General features: G+C 39.8%; 1 protein-coding gene across 3 annotated transcripts in view; it reads left to right on the top strand.

The window, feature by feature from the left end:
- SFXN1 (sideroflexin 1) overlaps positions 1-18,355 on the top strand; it is a 42,269-nt gene extending 23,914 nt beyond the window's left edge. For 2 of the 3 annotated variants that reach the window (XM_045529913.1, XM_045529914.1), the window contains exons 3-11: positions 1,419-1,589; positions 2,510-2,608; positions 3,738-3,813; positions 4,367-4,452; positions 5,382-5,509; positions 7,871-7,920; positions 13,082-13,131; positions 13,533-13,580; positions 17,885-18,355. In XM_045529913.1, the coding sequence (XP_045385869.1) occupies positions 1,419-1,589; positions 2,510-2,608; positions 3,738-3,813; positions 4,367-4,452; positions 5,382-5,509; positions 7,871-7,920; positions 13,082-13,131; positions 13,533-13,580; positions 17,885-17,981 (805 nt within the window). In that variant the 3' untranslated portion in view covers positions 17,982-18,355. Of the gene's footprint in view, positions 1-1,418; positions 1,590-2,509; positions 2,609-3,737; positions 3,814-4,366; positions 4,453-5,381; positions 5,510-7,870; positions 7,921-13,081; positions 13,132-13,532; positions 14,477-17,884 lie in introns of those variants that run through there. The other variant, XM_045529915.1, reaches the window with a different exon arrangement.
- Positions 18,356-20,628: the final 2,273 nt, after the last annotated feature.

Genomic DNA, 20,628 nt, shown 5'->3' with positions numbered 1-20,628 from the left:
TAGAAGGTCTAGAAATTTAGCCTGGTCTTCACAAAATCCCAACTGATGCAGACCAGCCGACTGGGAAATAAAGTTAAGCAAGTTCTACATTTTCATACCTTAAGATAAGTTCTCAATAGATTAAAAGCTTCAATGACACACACAAAAACAGCTATTATGAAAATGCTACAAGTGTAGGTGAACATTTGTATAGTCTTTCTAGGTAGACACTTTATTCCTGTCTGAGTGCATAAAAATAAAAATGTTCAGAACAGCAGATAAGACATCTAGCCACAGTATGCGTACAAATTATGTAAATAATGATGATGCTACTGTTGATGAAGATGATTTTTTAAAAAGACATAACTCAAATACAGAAAAAGGATAAAAGGTATGTCTGAAGTTTTAATATTTTACATGGCTTTTGTTCCAGCTCATTTACTCATTGCTTTTGAAATAGTCTTGAATGTAAGGAAAGATTTATTTACTTCCCCATCCTTTACAAATGAAAAAAATTAGAAGCAGTTAAAATGCCCAACACTAGGGGGTTGGTATAATATTAATATATTACACAGCGTTTTACAGTCTTGAATGTAAGGAAAGATTTATTTACTTCCCCATCCTTTACAAATGAAAAAAATTAGAAGCAGTTAAAATGCCCAACACTAGGGGGTTGGTATAATATTAATATATTACACAGCGTTTTACAGTCATGCAGTGGGATACTATGCAACAGTTAAAGGAATGATACATTTGTTTCCTAAAGCTGCGGTAACAAAGTGCCACCAGCTGGGTGGCTTAAAACAACAAAAATTTATTCTCCTATAGTCCTGGCGGCCCAAAGTCTGAAATCAAGGTGTCAGCAGGGCCATGCTCTGTCTGAAGGCTCTGGGGGAGGGTCCTTCTTGCCTTTTCCCGGGTTCTGATGGCTTTGGTGTCCTGGGCTTCTCGGTGCATCACTCCAGTCTCCGCCTCCAGCATCACATGGGTTTTTTTTTTCCCACTAAGAACGTTCATCAGCAAGGTTTTCTTTCTGCGGGTTTAAAAATGAATCAATATTCCTGAGTACCATAACTTTCATCTAATTGGTTAAAAATACTTTAGAGTGTGCAAAGTTCAAAATACATTTTAAAATGTCATTTAAGACAAAGAATATTTCAAAGTTGAATACTTCCGTATTATACAAGACTTTTTATTTTACTTTTCCAAATTACAGATAATTTAAAATGAATAGGTTTGAAATGTTCATTTTAAGTGCTTATGTTTTGAAATTTTTACTGACTACATATATAATATTAATAGTTAGATTTGTCACTCCATCCAGGCAGAATTGTTTTAGGTAAGTGTAAACTTTCAAACTTTGCAGCTACTTGTCTCTAGGGCACTAGTGAGATATTTGAAATGAAAAATTGCCATGTTATTTGTTGTTGTTTTCCTAGGCAAGGAATTGTTCCTCCAGGTCTTACAGAAAATGAATTATGGAGAGCAAAGTACATCTACGATTCAGCTTTTCATCCTGACACTGGTGAAAAGATGATTTTGATAGGAAGAATGTCAGCTCAGGTTCCAATGAACATGACCATCACAGGTTGCATGATGACCTTTTATAGGTAAGTGATGGCTATGTAACAAGAGTTTGTTTGATATCACAAAAGCCTAAAGTACATTTTTATGTTAAATAATCTTATTGAGATAAGTGTCATTTCATAAGTATAGCAAGTGATGATATGGGAATTGGCTTGATTGAATCATCCACAGTGCGTGTCCAGATAGCACATTGTCCTCCAAAAATATATAAAACAAAAAATAAAATTGGAAAAATAAAATGGGGGTGTAATTGCTTTTAGAAAAGAAATAAATGTTATTTCATTTTTAGCTCCCTTTTGTATAAATGTTGCTACTCTAGGGGTCTTTTTTACCTTTCTCCTCTGCTAAATACCATCTTCTTCTTCATTCAAAATGAGATTGAATTTTTCCCCAAATGTTAGACCCAAAAGAAAATGAGGCAGAGAAAGAAAATAAAGAATGTGTAAGTAAATTCTCCTTTTGCTCCATCCATATAGGTATAGGTATAGATACAATATAGGTGTAGGTGTACACATAGACACAGAGATACAGGATTACACATGCAGTTAGGAGGGGTCAGGACTGCTTGGCCTACAAATGGCTTCATTTTTCCCCCAAAGAAGGGACCTGACATTTATTGAGTGTCTACTCTCAGTAGACACTCAGTATATGTCTGTGCCAGGCCCTCTACAAATTTTATCTTACTTCATCCTCATAGCAACCCCCTGAGCTTGGTGTCATCCATATCTACTGAATGAGGACACTGAGGATCAGAGAGGTTAAACGTCTGCCTGGCCACACAGGTGCTAAGCCTGTGACAGCCCAGATGCATAGTCCTTGCCCCACTCTCTCCCTTCCCAGTCTGTCTCCTCCCTGGTTTCTGGTGCTCACATTCTCTGTTCTGTGCAGCGGTTAGGTCCAGGTCCGAGTGACGGTGGGTGTGTGACCGATCGCTCTGTTTCAGGACTACGCCGGCGGTGGTGTTCTGGCAGTGGATTAACCAGTCCTTCAACGCTGTGGTCAATTACACCAACAGAAGTGGAGACGCTCCCCTCACTGTAAAGTAAGGCTGTGAGACTCGGGGCGGCCCTCTGCAGTTCTCCAGTGTTCATTTGATTAAGTGGTGATGCTGTCCTGTTTAAAACAGTGTGTCTGTATAAACTGCTTATATTGTTCAGAATATTATGTAGCATCTTTTCAAGTAAATTGCTTCTTTTTCTCCCTCTATCAACACAACCGTTTTCTTCCAACCTGCTTTCTCAGACATGACTCAAGCCGTCAGCAGCGCTAATAGAATGATACCTCTCATTGCCACTGTAGGACACATGGCAGGCAGGCAGGTAAATGGCAAGCTGTACCCCTCCACCCTGCCCAGGTCAACGCCAGCAACATCAAAAGGAGAGGGGTCAGCCATATGGCGTCTGGAGAAATCAAGGAAGACCATGGTGATATGACCATTATATCTGACTTAAAAAAAAAAAAAATAGCTCACCTTTGGAGCCCAAAAGTAAACAATGGGTTTAAAAATTTGCCTCTTGTAAAAAAATCTGACAGATTAAAATGTCAGCATAACTTGTATTACACTTGAAAGAAAAGCGCTTTTCTTTTTTTTTATTACTTAAGATTGCATTTGACAGCCCATATTCTTCTACCATCATCATGTGGAACAAAGGATATTGAAATCTGCAGCCCAGCGGAGTTTATCATAATTAAAATTTCTTTTAAAGGAAGAGAGGATTGCTTGTGCTTTATTGCATTTTGAAGATGAGACTTAGTATTTTTATACAGTAAGATAACATTTTTAAAACGGCAGCACTTCATTTATGCTTTCAGTATGTATATTAATATTTTGAGAAGTATTTTTTTAAGCAAATATGTTCCAAACATTTAGCCCAATACATGTTTTCCTGTATTCATAGCTTTCTACACACAAACCCTCCCTCCCATGAATACACAGTCTATATGTCTACTTGTTTGGGATCGTAGTCAGGTTATATGTGAAGAATCCTATTTTTTATGGGACTATTTGCTTTTTCTCTAGATTCTTCTACTTGTAAGAGTGATAAGGAATGTTGTTTTGTGGACTCTCCGTTCTTGATCATGCTCTTTTGTGTTTTCCCCTTGTTTCTTCAAATAAGGTGCCAGAGATCCCTGGCACTCGTCATTTATGGGATATCCTTTTTTCATTTCAGTGAATTGGGAACGGCTTACGTTTCTGCAACAACTGGTGCCGTAGCAACAGCTCTAGGACTTAATGCATTAACCAAGGTACTCGGATTTTTATTCCCATGATAAACTTCTTAATTCATTCTCACCTGCCTGGCTCAAAGTCCCTCTGTTGTTCTTCAAAATAGTTCAAGTCACGTGACTTTCTTATCATACTCATTATCTTTAGCTGTATATTTTAATTATATATTCCAGTAAGTTTGGGAAGGGTTGTTACCTCTGCCAACCCCGTGGCCTGTGCCTGGCGCTGCGTAGGAAATGCCAAATGCTCGCCTCCCCGCGGCCTGCTAGAGGCTGTGGTAAGCTCGGAGGAGGTGGAAGAGCCGGCGTCTGAGCTCAGGACTTTGGGACTCCAAAGCCCACGCTCATTCAGCCACGCTAAGCGTCGAGTGTCTTAGAAGCATGCCTGGTCCCAGCACGCCCGTGCCGGACATAGAAAAATACCACTAGGAAACAAGTTTTGAAAGTACTCTTGGCCTGAGTTCTATACAAATAGGACTCTGCGTTTTTAAGACTTTTCGAGTAGAAATAAGTTATTTCCATCCAGTAATACAGGAAAGGGAAGATGATGCTTTCGGAATTCTCTCTTCCGCAGCATGTCTCGCCACTGGTAGGACGTTTTGTTCCCTTTGCTGCCGTAGCTGCTGCCAATTGCATTAATATTCCACTAATGAGGCAAAGGTAAGAGCCACACACACTTGTAGCAAGGGCTTGCGCTCGACAGGGTAGGCTCTTGTAATAATTAGCTTTGTTGAAACTTTTAAATTTTTATTTTAATATGTACAGATGAAATTATATGAGATCTGGGATTTACTTCAAAATAATCTGGGCTGGGGGTGGCGATGGACCCACTGATGGAACAAGTTTAGCCGCGAGTTGCCAGTTATGGAAGCGAGCTGGGGAGTGCGTGGGCGTTGAGATTAGTTTTTCTGTGTCTGTGGAATTGAAAGATCTGTCTCAAGCTTACAATGAGTTTGCTTGGGTTGGGCAAAGAAAGTTTATTCTCTAAGATAGGTTCTTCCCCCCACCAGAATTTTCTTTTGGGCCTTAAAGTAATATTAATCTATATCTTTGGAAGTATTTTTTAGAACTGACACAAATTAAAGGAGAAGAAAGGACAAGAAAAAGCATTTTGGAATGGATAACAAAAACGGTATCAATAGGAGTTATAGTGTTACTAACTATAGTTAATAAATATCCAATAAGGGCCACATACTAGTGACTTCCTCTGTGTCAGTATATTAAGTAGTTGACTTAATAATGCCATGTATTGTATCTATTTATCATTGGGAAAGTTGCTCAAATTTGCACATGGGTGTAGAAATTAGCCTTTTCTCTAAGCTAGCATATCCACCCTTCAAATCATATTGTTGTTGTTGAAAAAAGTACACCCTTTTAAGAAAGTTTACTAGTGTTATTTTACTTTTGTGTCTATCCCAGGAGGATTAAGCTTGTTCATGGTATTTAAAAATAAACTTGTTAGTACCAGAAATGACACTTTGAGTGAGTATTTGGATTAAGTAGGGACTTGATCTTTCCCATCATAGTATTATTTCAAGACATTTCGTGAAGGCATTGGAGAACTCCTTTGCATGTGTTTTGCTCTGCAGGGAGCTCAGAGTTGGCATTCCGGTCACAGATGAAAACGGGAACCGCTTGGGGGAATCGGCAAACGCTGCAAAACAAGCCATCACACAGGTGGTCGTCTCCAGGATCCTCATGGCAGCCCCTGGCATGGGTCAGTAGGACTTTGTCATCCATTCATTCATTCCGGGAATATAGACTGAGCAAGCCTTTATGGATCGCAAACAAACAAAAAAAGTCACTCCTTTTAGGAGAAATTTCCTTCTGTGGGGGAGGCAGAGAATAGACAAGTAAATGACGTATACAGTGTGTGAGATGGTGCTAAGGGCCAGAGGAAGGAGGGTGCGGGTGCTCGGGTGGAAGCAGCGGCAGCCAGGGGAGAGACTGGCTGAGGGGAGGAGTGGGCCAAGCGGGGTCAGAGACGAGAATCCTGGGCAGAGAGGGCAACAGAGAGGCAAGAGCGTGCCTGGTGTGTGGGAGGCATCGCGGGAGGCAGGTGCAGCTGGAGCAGAGCGAGGGAGGTGGGAGCAGTAGGAAGGGTGTCTCGAGGCCACGGAGGCAGAGCATGGATGGCTGCCCTGGCGTTTTGAGCCTGGCTTTTCATCTGAGAGGCAGGAAGCCATGCAGGAGTTTGAGCAGGGCGGTGGCACAGTCCGACTTAGGTTTTAACCGTGTCACTCCAGGTGCTGGGTTGATGAAAGACTGAAGGAGGAACGAGAACGTTGTATGGAGCCAGTTCAGGGGCTGCCGCAGTGTTCCAGGCGAGAGACAGTGGCGGATTGGGCCAGGGCCGAACAGTGGCAGGGATGGGAATTTGACAGGAAGGAGTTTGATCTTTATAAACCTTGAAAAGAAACTTCCAAAGTCCTTGGGTAGAAGTAAGAAGTAATTCCTACCAAAGATTTATTTGTATCAATAGGAAACCCTAGGAACATGGAGCAAATTGGAATGGTTAGAGCAGCTACTAATAAAACGTGTGCTAAGCCACTGCTTAGTTTTCTCCATAGGGCGTGGGGCTGGTATCACCCAAAGCAGCAAATCTACATTGTGTTTATTTCCTCTGAGGATTCTGGGCCACCCATAGGGCTGCTTAGAGCTACCTTCAGGCCAGGTCTAGAGAAGGTTCTCATACTCACCCAGAAATCAGAGGGCCTGGGAGTTACAGATGAAACAGAAATTAGTATTAAACAGAATATATTATTAATATTAAGACATTTAATTTTATCATCTGAACTGAATGCAAACAGCACTTTGCTTATTAAAATGAAGCTCCCAAATGAAGCATATTTCATCAACTACTGTCCAGTTTTCCTACTAATATGTTTTGCAGTTTTTATATTCCTTCTGTCACTGTGAATGCTCATTAGCAGGCAAGTAGGAGCAGGCAACAGAAGTTGAACCAAAGTGCATGAAGGAAAACTTTGAAGAACATCATATTCACATTCCAGCTAACTGGGGAAAGACCGCTGTTGTCTGATTTAACAAAGGAACACCTCGGCACCCTTGCAGGATGCCAGTGTGTTCTGTGGGCGTGGCTAGGAAGCCACAGTCCCGAAATGCAGACAAAGCTTCCCTGAGTCCAGACCAGCACGCTTGTCACTCACCTAGGAGGAGGCTGAGGAGCCCAGCCCGACATGCCTACCGAGCCCTGATTTCCAAATTTGCTGAAATTGAGGTTATAACTCCAACTTCTACCGTGGGCTTGCTTTAGGTTTTGGTCTTTCCCATTTTGAAATGCCTTATTCCTCTTGGAATTCAGCCAGCCCAACAAATCCATTTCCGATGACTTGGTCATTGTAAATGCTATTGAGTCCCCAGAGGAAAAACAAAATCCTTCTGTCTCAGTGAAATTTACAAGGGTAATTGACATATTGAAGTGTAGGATATGACAGTTTAGTCTGATAAAAAAAAATTACGAGTAAATGAAGTAATGCTGCCCGTCACACACCTAGCGTTTCACACACCTTGTTGCATCAGATCATCAGGGTCACTTTAATACAGTTTTCTCCATTTTGTAGGTGAGGAAAACAGGAAACTGAGGCTCAGAGAAGTTAGGTGACTGTTTCAGAGTCCCCCAGCTAGCAAGCGGTCGAGACTGTGCCGAAGCGCTGTCTGCCTGGCTGAGGCCAGATTCTTTACACTGTGCTCCACCCGTGTTGGGCACCCAGGAAAGGTTGCATTGGCTTTACTATTCAATGATACAGGAGGGAAAGGTTCCTGAGGTTTATATTGTTGCCTGTTTAAAGTTAAATGTCAAGTTCTCTTCAAGATTATAAAACTTTCTGGCTGGCAGAGGGCATCACATTATTTTTCAAAAATCTAGAGAGTAAGAACAGTGTTCAATTTAATAAATTTAAATTTAATAATTTAAAGAATTATCACAAATAGTTTTTACTTTGCCAGTATGAAAAAATAGGCTAAAAGTGACATAAGCCTTCTGTCAAATTGTTGGAAAAGATGTGAGCTGAAAATAGACATTAAATAGAGATTTAAGTGGCTTTGTCTTTACTTTCAGCTATCCCTCCGTTTATTATGAACACTTTGGAAAAGAAAGCCTTTTTGAAGGTAAGACCCAGTTTTATTTGTCATTTTCTCAATTCTTTTCATTCCTTTTTGGATTTCAAAGTATACAGAATATTTGCTACATAAATAGTGAGCAAAGAATTTGAAGGTCCATTTTTCTCAGACTCTTATGTAAATAAAAATGTTTCCAGGAACATTTTATTTCTAATCTCAGATATTTGAAAAAGCTTCTTGTACGTGAAGACCACTGCTATTGAGAGATCGTAGCTCAGTTATACACTTAGTCACCTACCGAATGCCTCGCTAGGTAAAAATGAAGAGATGATGTGAATTTGGAATGATGTGTCTGTAAGTCACTATCCATACTATCAGAATGACAAACTAATCTAGAGTAGTAATTACCTGGGGTCCCAGTGTGGAATGGTTGCCTCAGTTCCACTAATTTCTCAGAGACAAACACTGGACAGAAAGTGTAGCCGAGCATATTGCATAATTTTCTTGCTATGAGCGATGGCAATTGTTTTAGATGTATCCTGGCATTTCTCACCTGAAGGAACTAGCAAATGATACAAGCAGTCAGCCCCGTCTTAGCCCACATTGCCACACCACTCCAGGCTTTTACACAGTGATAAGACGAATGTTCTCTGCAGCGTCATCTTAATGTGTGTCTATTAGCTTTGCTTGATATCGTATACCCTTCAGTCATAATTTAGAAGTGGCTGCCTCACTCACTCTTCCCACAGAAGCCTTCAGCCTCACACTGAAGGGGCCACTGATTTAGAAACCCCTGTGTCAAGGTCCAGAGAGGTGGTCAGCATCGCTCACAGACCAGCCCCAGGGCCTCACTATCTACAGGGGTCTGGTGGTAGCTGTACTCATTCAGAACGCAATAGAAGATGTTGCTGAAAAAGTAATGGCTAAATACTGTTGAGGTTCCCACATAAACCTACCACTCCCAAGTTCAAGGTCACTGTTACACTTAACTATTGCGTTTTTCCCACATACAGAGGACCATAGGACTTAATTGATAATATAGCCGTGACTAAAACACATACAGAGGCAGCTTGTATTAATACCCATACTATTCTGTGTTCAAACCACTTTCACATACTATTGTGAAAGGCAGGCTTTACCATGCCCTTTTTACAAAGGCTCAAGGATCATTTCCTCAGCAGTTCCCGATGCCCACGTGGGAGGTGTCTGCCTCAGTTGGCCTTCCCCTTGCTCCCCCGACTCCCACGGCCAGGTGTGCCTCCTCTGCAAGGATGTATTTATCTGGGCTTTTACCTTGGAAATGACCAAACTCCTCTGCAAACATGAAACTAATTGAACATTCTGGGCTTTTTTAAATGGTGATGCTTGAGGAGCATTCAGCATGACTCATCCTTCCCCCCACGCCTTATCCTGTCCCAAGCAGAGAGCTGGCAAAAGCCATCAGCTGTGGGCAGGTGACTCACAGAAATTTTTGCAGTAAACCAAAAAGTTTACTGCCTAAAATCTGGCACTTCCATGAATGCTTTTTCTTGAAGAATAGTTCCTGTTGTCTTTTTAAACTTAGGTCATTCTTGCTGGCACTTTCACTGGGAATAAAATTGATATGGTTTGGGTCCTGTAATAGTTCTCTTTCTTTAAGTCCTAATTCTTTTATAGTCCCATTAATAAAAGTGGATTTTCAGGACTATCCACTAATTGAATGTGAAGGAAGCATTTATTTTTACATTTATATGTTTATTTGGCAGCCGTTTGCTGAATGCTTGTTTATGCCAAGCAATGTGCTAGGCACTAGAGTCACCCAAAGAGGACATGAGCCCTGCTCTCAGGAAGCACATTGTATTGTGGGGAAAGAGGTACAGGACAAATGCTTCCAACGCGCAGTGATTACAGCACTGAGGGAACACAAAGGAGGTATCTTACCTGACTGGCATAGATGGGCAGAGACTTGAAGAGCATTAGCCAAGGGCTCATGTTCTACGGAAGCTCAGCAGGGATGCAGAACAGGGCTTGTTGGAGATTTGGAAATGGTTAGGTTGGCTGGGATGTAGGCCGTGGGTAGGGAATTGACTGTACCGTATAGAAAAATTAACTCTCAGTGGTTCATACAATGTGAATGTGAAAGTCTACAACTATAAAACTTCTAGAAGAAAATATAATAGAACACTAGGGCTAGGCAAAAATTTCTTAGACACAACACCAAAAGTACGGTTCATAAAAGTAAAAATCTATAAAGAAGATGAAAAGACAAGAAACAGGCTGGGAGAAAATTTTTGCAAGGTATATATCTGATATCCAGACTATATAAAGAACCCACAATGCTCATTCAAGAAAACAACCCAGAAAAAAAAAATGGGCAAAAGGTTTGAACAGACACTCCACCAAATACATACAGATAAAAAATAAACACATGAAAAAGTGCTCGGTTTCTTTAATCATTGGGGAAATTCAAATTAAAAACCACATGAACTACCACTAAACACCTATTGGAAGGTTTTAGTGATATGAAGCCAAAATTAAAAAGACTGACCATAAGAAATAATAGGTCAGGTCTTGGTGAGGATGAGAAGTGTTGGTGATGAAATGAAAGAACTGAAACCTTCACCACTGCTGGTGCGAATGTAAAATGACACAGATACTTTGGAAAATAGTTTGATAGTTTCTCACAAAGTTACACTTACAATACCATATGATCCAGCCATTTCATTCCTAGGTATTCATGTAGGAGGAATGAAAGCACATGTCCATAAAAGATGAATGTTCATTGCAGCTTTCTTTGTAATAGCCAAAAACTACAGACAGCTCAAATGTTCATCAGCAGGAAATGGATAAGCACAATGGAATACTTGACTCAGCAATAAAAAGTAACAAACTAATACACACAGTATGAATGAATGGCAAAGTAATTACACAAAAGAGTATAGATACTGTATATCAAATCCTAGAAAATGTAAAGTAATGTATAGTTTGAAAAAAGTAGATGAGAGGTTGCCAGGGAACAGGGCGCAGAATTTAGGGAAGAGGGAAGAGTTGCAAAGAGGCACAAGGAACAAGGAAGACACTCAGACTGACGGATGTGCTCTTTATTGTGATTGTGGTGATGGCTTCACAATTGTAAGTCAGAAGTTACGACTGAACACATTAAATATGCACAGTTGATCAGATGTTAAAGCAGTTAGAGTCATATTAATATTGTGATCTTTTTATCTCATTGAATATATAGATGTCTCTTTTAACCTTATGATTACTGTCTTTAATTCATTTGAACTTTTTATTTAAAACATCCTCTGTTTGCACAGTTGTTAGGTAAGATGTGCCCCTACCCTGAGGAATTTTGTAAGTACCTAGTGACAGACCGAGCATCCCTCGTCTCAGACTGAGTTCTGTCTGGGAGGTATTGATGGATTGGGCAGGGTGCTGGAGGCGTCTGCAGGGGGACGGCATCAGGTCGGGTGTTGCAGGATAAGTCGGAATTCTCGAGGAGCCTGGTCATTGCGAGGAGCCTTCCCACCAAAACCCTCTCCGTGGCCCATGTCCAGTTCTGAGATGACACGCAGCTCTTCCCTTTGGGATAGAAGGGTGGCCCAGTTGACTACAGACAAGAGCGTGTTTGAAACAAGGGGGCTGCTCTCATGGGCCCAAGTTCGTCCATCCGCAGGATCTCGCTTAGTACCTAGGTTGCCTTTCCGTCGCCACATCTGTGTACCAGCCCAGATGTCACTTGCCTGGAGATTTACTGTCTCCTATGGCAATTCTTCGTCATCACACAGAGCCAGTTACTCAAGACACAGTTTTCCTTTTCTGTCTTTTGAGGAACCCAGAGCTCTGCATAACCTGTGTGGATCAGTCTCCTCTGACGACATTTCTCCCTTCCTCTCTAGCCCATGCCTTTCTCCCCTTATGTTGACTCTCCTGATGTCCCTTTTCGCCAGAGGAGTCCCCTCGGGGACCAGGGTATGCCTCTCATGCACATTATCTTGTAATGGCTCATGTTAACTCTTAACTAAGTTGGCTGATTTCATCACAACCAGTTCACAACTTGGTTGCAGCTATTTTTGTGGCCGTATTTATATAACCATATATCTCGTTGCTCTTTATATTGTGTATTTTGGTATCACTCCTTTTTTAAAACTAAAAATCTAACAGCATTTATTTTCCAAAAGACCAAGAAACTCGTTTGTTTCCATTAAAAAAAATGTGACTAGCAAAAATACTCTATGCCAGAAATAGTTTTAACCATACTGACAGCGACTAAAACCAAGAATGAAGAGGGCTGCAGGGAGCCATGGGGCATGGTAAATGATCCGGACACCGCACTTGGGGCTTTGAGTGTTATCTGGCATGTCTTCATCCACACACTGTTAGGAAGCTGTTATGATGCTCATTTTTGCATCATAACAAGGAAACCAAAGGTTGGACAGGTAAGGCTCCTCCTGCCCATCCTCTACAGTTGGGAACTGACTGGTAGGGCAGAGAGGGGAGTGCAGGATCATTTGTCGTCAAACCTTAGCACCAGGCTGTACTGCCTCCCCAGCCAGGAGATAAATTATAATTAAATGATAGCTATTTTTCTATGTCCTATACATAGCCAAGCAGTGCTCAGATTATACGTGCAAGGGGAAAATATTAATAAAATAGAAGCCACTTGGTCTTTGCATGTGTGTTCATTTACAGATCTAAGAGAGCCACAGAAGTCCAGACTAACACATTTGTTGCAGTGTTACCCCAAAATTTCACTAACCACATTCCATCTGGGTCTTGTAATGTGATGAGTTTCCTTCCAGCTAATCAACAGAAGGAATTGTCTCTAAGTACCTGTCTACAAAGTATTCAAGGCGAGGCGCAGTGGCTCACGCCTGTAATCCTAGTACTCTGGGAGGCCGAGGCGGGTGGATTGTTTGAGCTCAGGAGTTCAAGACCAGCCTGAGCAAGAGTGAGACCCCCGTCTCTACTAAAAATAGAAAGAAATTAACTGGACAACTAAAAATATACATAGAAAAAATTAGCCAGGCATGGTGGCACATGCCTGTAGTCCCAGCTACTCGGGAGGCTGAGGCAGGAGAATCGCTTGAGCCTAGGAGTTTGAGGTTGCTGTGAGCTGGGCTGGCGCCATGGCACTCTAGCCTGGGCAACAGAGTGAGACTCTGTCTCAAAAATAAATAAATAAATAAATACATAAATAGTATTCAAAATCATTTATTTCTCAACACAGAGGTTCCCATGGATGAGTGCACCTATTCAAGTTGGATTGGTTGGCTTCTGGTGAGTAGAAATTACTTTTATATAATAAATTTCTTTTTTAAATATATAGCATATGAAAGGTGACGGAAGGATAATAGGGGACACGTGTTGTGAAAATGAGACCATCCCAGAGCATCTGGATCTTATGTTCCCAATAATTAGTTAAAAGTAAACTGTCTTTAGAGAGATCTACAACATTAAAGCTATTTGTGTGATTCTCTTGTAAACTCCTGTTATCTCTTAGATTTTTTTCATTATTTTGGCAATCCCAGCTAGTAAAATTTACACAAATAGGACATTGTTTGGTCAGGCAGTATAATGCTCTCAAGAAAGGGGACTGTTATAAAAGTAAATCAGAAAGAGAATCTAAAGAGTCGACCATTTTCAAAATGCTCTGATTTGACTTTTTTTTTTTTTTTAAGTTTGGTGTTTGCTACGCCCCTGTGTTGTGCTCTGTTTCCTCAGAAAAGGTATGTAATTATTATTCTTCAGAATGATCGTGAGTTTTAATCCTAAAAACCAGGTGTAGACACTATGCCGTTACTGCATCTCACGGGGTAAGAAGTTGAGACTCAAAAGGATAATGATGCGAAGTTCTCTAAAAGGAAGAAATGGAGGCAGAAATCAAACCTGCGTCTGTCTGATTTCAAAACTCTCTGTACCCAGATCTCTCCCCCTTCCCTTAAATTTGAAAACGCTTTATTCTTTTGTAAGAGTCAGGTTAACTCTGGTGCAAATTTGCTTTTATAAAAATTTACCTGTGGTTCATTGTCATCCAGTCCATTGGCAAACGCATCTATAAGACAGATGAGTTGGAATTTAAGTTCCACCCCCAGGGACGGCAATTATATGCACTTAGCTTAGGTAGTTGGTATATTTGCATCCCTTCTCCCTACTTAGGTTTTTTGCCTACAAGCTTTCTTTTTTTTTTTTTTTAGAGTCATATAAAGATAAATTTTAATTTGGAGACTTGTTTCTAAGGAGTATATAAACTAATTAAAAGTACGGGCTCTGGACTTAGATCCCCTGGGACTGAATCTTGACTTTGCCTCATACTTGCCCATGGACAAATTTTTTCTTCTCGGTGTTTCAGTTTCCTCACCAGTAAAATTAGGATAAGAATAGTGATTATTTTATAGAGTCGTTATGAGGATGGAATGATATATCTTTACATACAGATCTCTTATAACAAGAACTGGCACATAGTAACTACTCAGTAAATGTTAGCTGTTGCTATTAATATATACAAGCCTGTTAAACATTTGGGGAGTGGAAGTTTTGTCATTAAGGTACTTTATCTTTTTTTTTATTGTTATTATTATTTCAGCATATTGTGGGGGTACAAAAGTTTAGGTTATGTATATTGCCCTTCCCCCCCCATTACCACCCCCCCGAGTCAGAGCTTCAAGCGTGTCCATCCCCTAGACGGTGCACATCGCACTCATTGTGTATGTATGCACCCATCCCCTCTCCCCCACATCTGCCTGACACCCGATTAATGTTATTCCTGAATGCTACAAGCTTTCTTGTGCTTGTCTTTCATCACAAGCTGCCCTTGAATCCCGCCTTTGCTGTAGAGCTGGAGTGACTGGTACTCAGTCAGCATTGTCTACATCCAGGTCTGCAGCCTCCTCTGAACCTAACACCGAGGCACCAAGAAGCAGCATTTTGCTGGTTTAGGTTTTGTTTTAGTGTCACCAGGCCGCTTGCCTTTGTAGTACCCTTTCCTTGGTAAGTCAGCAGGTCCCAGACATGTGGTCTTCAATGCCCTGGCCTTTCAGAGGAGGTTTGGGATGAGGTGTTCGTTCTAGAACTAACTTCATTGGCTCTTTCTATCTGGTAGAGAACTCCACCTTTCGTCAGCTCCTCCGCTCTGTCCTTGACCCTGCTGTTCCCAGGTAGAGATTGAACTGTCGCAGGCAGGGAGCCCTTCATCACCTGGAGGAGCCCCTTGAAGAGGGCAGGACCCATCAGAACCTGTCCCAGAAGCCCAATCCAGAGGCGTTTCGTCACCTCTGAAGTGGAGTCTTCGTACCTATTTAATTGTACACACCCCAGAATCTCAGAGCTTAACCTGAGAACAGTTCATTTCTTTAGTCTATAGCAGGTGGACTCCAGTGCTGGCACCTGACCGCGCACTCAGCGATGAGACACGGTAAATAAAACGCCACGGCGAGGGCCTCATACCGAGGACACGCCTAAGAAATGCAGCTGTTATTATTTTGAGATTTAGAAGATTCTATTTTTGAAAATCAGTAAAGAAACTAGTTAGGCCTTGATTTTGTTTGAGTCCTATAAGAAAAACAATATATTCTTGCTGGCATTTATTTTTATGATTCATTTAAACTCTAGGTGTAGATATTGAAAGTTTTCTCTAACTCCTGGGGTCATGAGGTCAAAGCCTTGAAAAAGTACAGGGTTTTACTTTGGGAAACCAATGGTCTTTTGCTCTATTTAAAAGTAAAGCTTATCGATCTGCTTGTTGTTTGTGCATCTGTTTGTATGTTTGCTTTTCTTTATGTCTCTTGCTCCGCAGTTGCACAGAGTGGGATTAGTCACATTCCGTGGTTCATGATACACTATGCTCATTGGTCCAAGCATGACCCTATTTTGTTTATTTTTATTTTATTTATTTTAATGATATAATGAATATCTATGAATCTACTGCCCAAGCTATGACTTAAAAATATTATGAATAAGTTACATCTTTAGTTTTTCATCTTTTGGAACTTTTTTGAGACAGCTGTCAGACTATTATTACTATATATAGTCTTCTAGTCCTTGTTTCTTTTATTCAATATTTATCATGTAACTAAGATTCCTCCACATTATTGCATGTAGCTGTATTTCATTCATTGTTACTGCTGTATAGTAGTGCACTGTATGAATACGCCACAATTATCCATTCTCCTGCGTGAATAGTGATAATGAAAACATTCCTAATTAAAATTTGTGGGAAGCAGAAAATGTGTTGCTTTGAGAGAAATCGATGGCTTTAAATGTTTATGTTAGAAAGAATGGCTGAAAATCAACGCATTAAATATCCAACTCACATTTTAAAAAAGGAACAAAAGAGTAAGCTCCAGAAAAAGAAGAAGGAGAAAAGATCAGAAATAAATAACATAGATAACCAAGAGTAGAGGATTGAAAGAGTAAAAGAAGAGTAGAAGTCAAAAGTTGGTTCTTTGAAAATAGTGACAAAATAGACAATTGTCTGAGATTAATCAAAGCAAAAAGAGAGACAAATAATATTATGAATGAAAAATAGGTATAACTATAGATTAAGCAGAGATTAAAAAGATAATAAGAGTATTATCAACATTGTTATAACAACAAATTTGAAAACAGGCAAAATTGACAAATTCGTAGAAAAATATTAGCAAAGCTGAAAAATTAGAAAGCTGAATAGGCTTATGGTCATTAAGGAAGTTGAAGCAGCATTTAAACTTCTTCCAACAACAAAACCACAAGAACCAGGTAGTTTTACAGGTGAGTTTTGCCCAACTGCCAAGAAACAGATTACTTCAATTTTAAACAAACTCCCCTACAAGATAAAAAAGAGAATACTCCCCATCACACAGTAAGGTTTGAATAACTTTAACTCCAAAAACAGACTTGGCCTTTAACATACATTAATAATAATTGTAGATATTTATAGATCAATGAAAAAACTGAAGGACCAAGAGGCGGTGTAACCTGCTGGTTTGGAGGGAAGCTTTTGGATCAAGGATGATCTTGCTTAAAAATTTCAGTTGTACCTTATATTTCCTTATCTGTAAAATTATGATAATTCCTGACTTTTGGGGGCTTTATAGGATTAAAATGCACAGTGACTGGCCCAGCAAATGATCAATAAGTCACAGCCATTATTATCATCTGCATCATCATTATTGTTTTAAAATTACTCAAAGGCCTTCCGCATGAAAAAATAACCACTGTGGGGTGTTTCCCTAGTGTGTTCCTATACTTATAATTTTTCTTTTATTTGTTTTACATATTTTTATAAAAATTTATGTCTTGACTTTTCTTTAGCCTTACATTTTTATCAAATCTCAACTATATCAGATATCAAATATTTTTAAAAGACCAATTATGTATCAAAATATTAGCAGTTTCTGGAGAATTTTTCTTTATATTATACTTTTATCTAATGAGTATGAATTTATTATAAAAAATAAGCTTTAATATATATACTACTATACTACTTTCAAGTACATTTCTTTAAGTGCATAAGACAAAGACTGACCCCTCTCAGTGGTGGGAATCTGAGCACTTTTGGTTTTGGGGTATACTTCAGTATTTCCTAAAAGTTTTATGATAAGCGTGTATTATTACACAACGAACGAAAGCATGTTGGTGTAGGCAAGTTTTCAGTGTTATGAATTTCACTGAGTGCATGTATCTTTTTACACCAATGGGGACCATTTTATGTTGTTTCCTTGGGAAGTGGCACTACCACATGTTGTTTTCCAGCACCAGCAAGGTCTGAGGGTGTCATTGCCGTACACTCTTACCAACAGCAAGAGATTTTCAGCTTTTGATATGAGAGGGCTGGGGGTTGGGGTCTGAAGGTGCATTTCTATTATTAGTGACAGTAAATTTTCTGAAAGGAACAGTATACTGGTTTTCTAGCCATTGCCCAAGTTTCACTGCACCAGTTTCAGCGCTGGGCCAGTCCTGGGGTCTCCACACCTGCACCCTCTCCCTGCTTCTTCTAGGTTCTGGTTCCCACCTCTGCCTGTGTAATAACCCTGTTGTTTCTTCCTCATCCCAGTTCCATGTCTGTGACAAGCTTGGAGGCTGAGTTGCAAGCTAAGATTGGGGAGACTCATCCCGAATTGCGACGTGTGTACTTTAATAAGGGATTGTAAAGGAAGAAGGAAACCTCTGCGGCCAATTCTGCCATCTGCAAACCTGGTGTTGCCGTGTGAGGGAGGAAAATCCTGTCTGACCTGGGTTTTCCCAGTTACAAATACCTTTGAAAGATCCACATCAGCCTTTTAGAATAAAGCTGCTACTTAGAACACAGCACCTGGTACGGGCCAGGTGCCTGACACCTGTTGGTTCCCTTACATTTGGATCATGTCATGATATAGAGAAATATCCTTCCTGTAGCTTTTATAGTAATTGTTTTTCAAAGACAATGTCCCAGTCTTTACCCATGGTTTTAAAAAAGCATTGGTAGACATAGACTAGGTGCTCAGTATATGCTCAGTAAATGTTTATTGATTATCAATCAGTGAAAGGGAATCTGTTTAAAATACTGAATTTTCATCTCATTCCTGTCTTAAATCAAGGAAATCTCAGTAGTGAATTGGGAAAATACAAAAGCTCTGAGGCTAACCTATAAAATCTTACCCTAACATATTAAGGGCAATTTGCTTCCAATTTGGGCAATGGGCAGGCCCAAAGTAGATGATGAAGCTTGGGGATTTGTGAGGTAAAAGCTCCTTCGTATACGTTCCAGAAGTCACAGTCATGGACCAGTGCAACACGCCTTCCCTGGTGTCAACAATGATATGCATTCATATTGTGGGTGGATATCCTTGGTTGATTTTTAACTTTATTGTTTTACATTCGTATAAAGATGTTAATCTTACCTTGCAGTTATTGACTTTATATTCAGTTATTTATATCAAATAATCAAATAACTGAAATGTACAAATGTCAGATTTTAGAAGTATGTTTAATACCAGTGCTGTATGACTGAACTGGGTCTGATATGTCAGATTGTTTAGGAAGTGAGACCACACAGTTCTAGTTATCTATGTGTCCTTTTTGTCACCCTTACAGATCTCTTTGGCTTTCAGAGAGGCCCAGAGTTAATATGTGTGTAAGTCAGTCATGGTGAATTTTACTTGAATATTGTGTATTACATTCCGCCCTGTTTGAAAATAATGAAACCATGTACCACTGTTTACATCATCCATAGTAATTGCACAGATAATATATTTAATGTAACAGAGATTATGTGTGAAGTCTGTAGATGCTTAACAATATATACAGTCAGCCCTCTGTATCTGCGGGTTCCACATTTGTGAATTCAACCAACTGCAGATTGGTTGAATATTTAAAATCAAACAATAAAAAGTAATATAATAATGAAAAATAATACAAATTGAAAAACCAATATAGTGTAACAACCATTTATATGGCACTTGCATTGTTTTAGGTATTATAAGTACTTTAGAGATGATTTAAAGTATACTAGAGGATGTACCTAGGTTATATGCAAATACTATGCCATTTTATATCAGAAACTTGAGCATCCTCAGATATTGGTATCCTAGGGGTTCCTGGACCAATGCCCTGCGGATACTGAGGGACGGCTGTACAAGGCAGTTGTTTCATTGAGTGTTGTTCATTGTAATTCAGAGATTTGCAAGTGAAATATAGAAACCATTTAGGTTTGACAGATTTTTTTCCTAACAATGTGACCAGACTGAAATTCCTCATAAAAATATGGTGTGCCTTGTGTCTGTGTTTCCCTGTTCTCTGAAAGGATTGATGGATTTGAGGCTTTGGCCACCTGGAGCCTTCCTTGAGGCTGCCAGAATCTTCTCGTTTCGATTTTCTGTCTTAAACTGGTTGAAGCAAATGGCTTCCTCGTGACATTCTGGCCCTGAGAGGATTCTGTTGCCCTCAGTGCTTCTCTTTAAAAAAGTGGTGAAAGCCTGAAATTCAGGGCAGATCTCCATGAGGTGCTTAAAAGGCACTTTTTGCAAGAAGCTAAAGGACTCGAGGCCCACACTGCTCGCCCCAGCTCATCTCCAGAGTCCCCACCCCTGGCTAGTCTGTGGCTCCGTGGCAGAATGGGAACCTTCAGCAAAAAGTTAACAGCTGGCAGGCAGATCGATGAGCTAACTGAAATCTTACACACACCAGGAAGATGTGACCAAAGCATAGCTATAAAATGAAATAGTTATGATAATGAACTTGGAAATGTGTCTTTTTAAACATTGTTTTTGACTCTTCAGCCTCTTAATGCTTTTATATAGAAATATTGACTGTATAGTTTAATCATGGTTTATAAAAAAAGAACAAATGAACCAAGATTAGCAATCCTTGCTGATCTTTTAGAAATACCTTTTCTGGAGAAAAAAATCCATGTGAAGTGCAATAAGCTTGTAAAGGTAAATAGTTATTAATATTTCTATTGACGTGATATAAAGAATTATGATGTAACTATTTACTGACTGGCAGTTTTATTTCAGTATTAGCACAGTGTCTTGCCAGTGTTGGAGTCAATGTATTATTTCATTTAAACTGGATGAAATGTTAAATAAACTCAGAATGAAAACAAATTCTCTCTTTTATTTGTATGTAAAGCAGTTTGTATGTTGCAGTCAATGGTACCTTCCACTGAAACTTAATATCTGCAGCACCATCAGTAGCTCCTAATGCAAAGATGTTTTTGTATTATGCCCCTAGCAGGAAATAGACTTCTATTTTGGGCTACCAGTCTTCTACCTTTTTTTTTCTTCTACCTTCTCGAACCCCATATATGTAGAGACACAC

The sequence above is a fragment of the Lemur catta genome, chromosome 18 (genome assembly GCF_020740605.2).
Source record: "Lemur catta isolate mLemCat1 chromosome 18, mLemCat1.pri, whole genome shotgun sequence".
Lineage (NCBI taxonomy): Eukaryota > Metazoa > Chordata > Mammalia > Primates > Lemuridae > Lemur > Lemur catta.
Note: the sequence above shows the minus strand (reverse complement) of the source record. Positions and strands in the feature narration are given on the sequence as shown.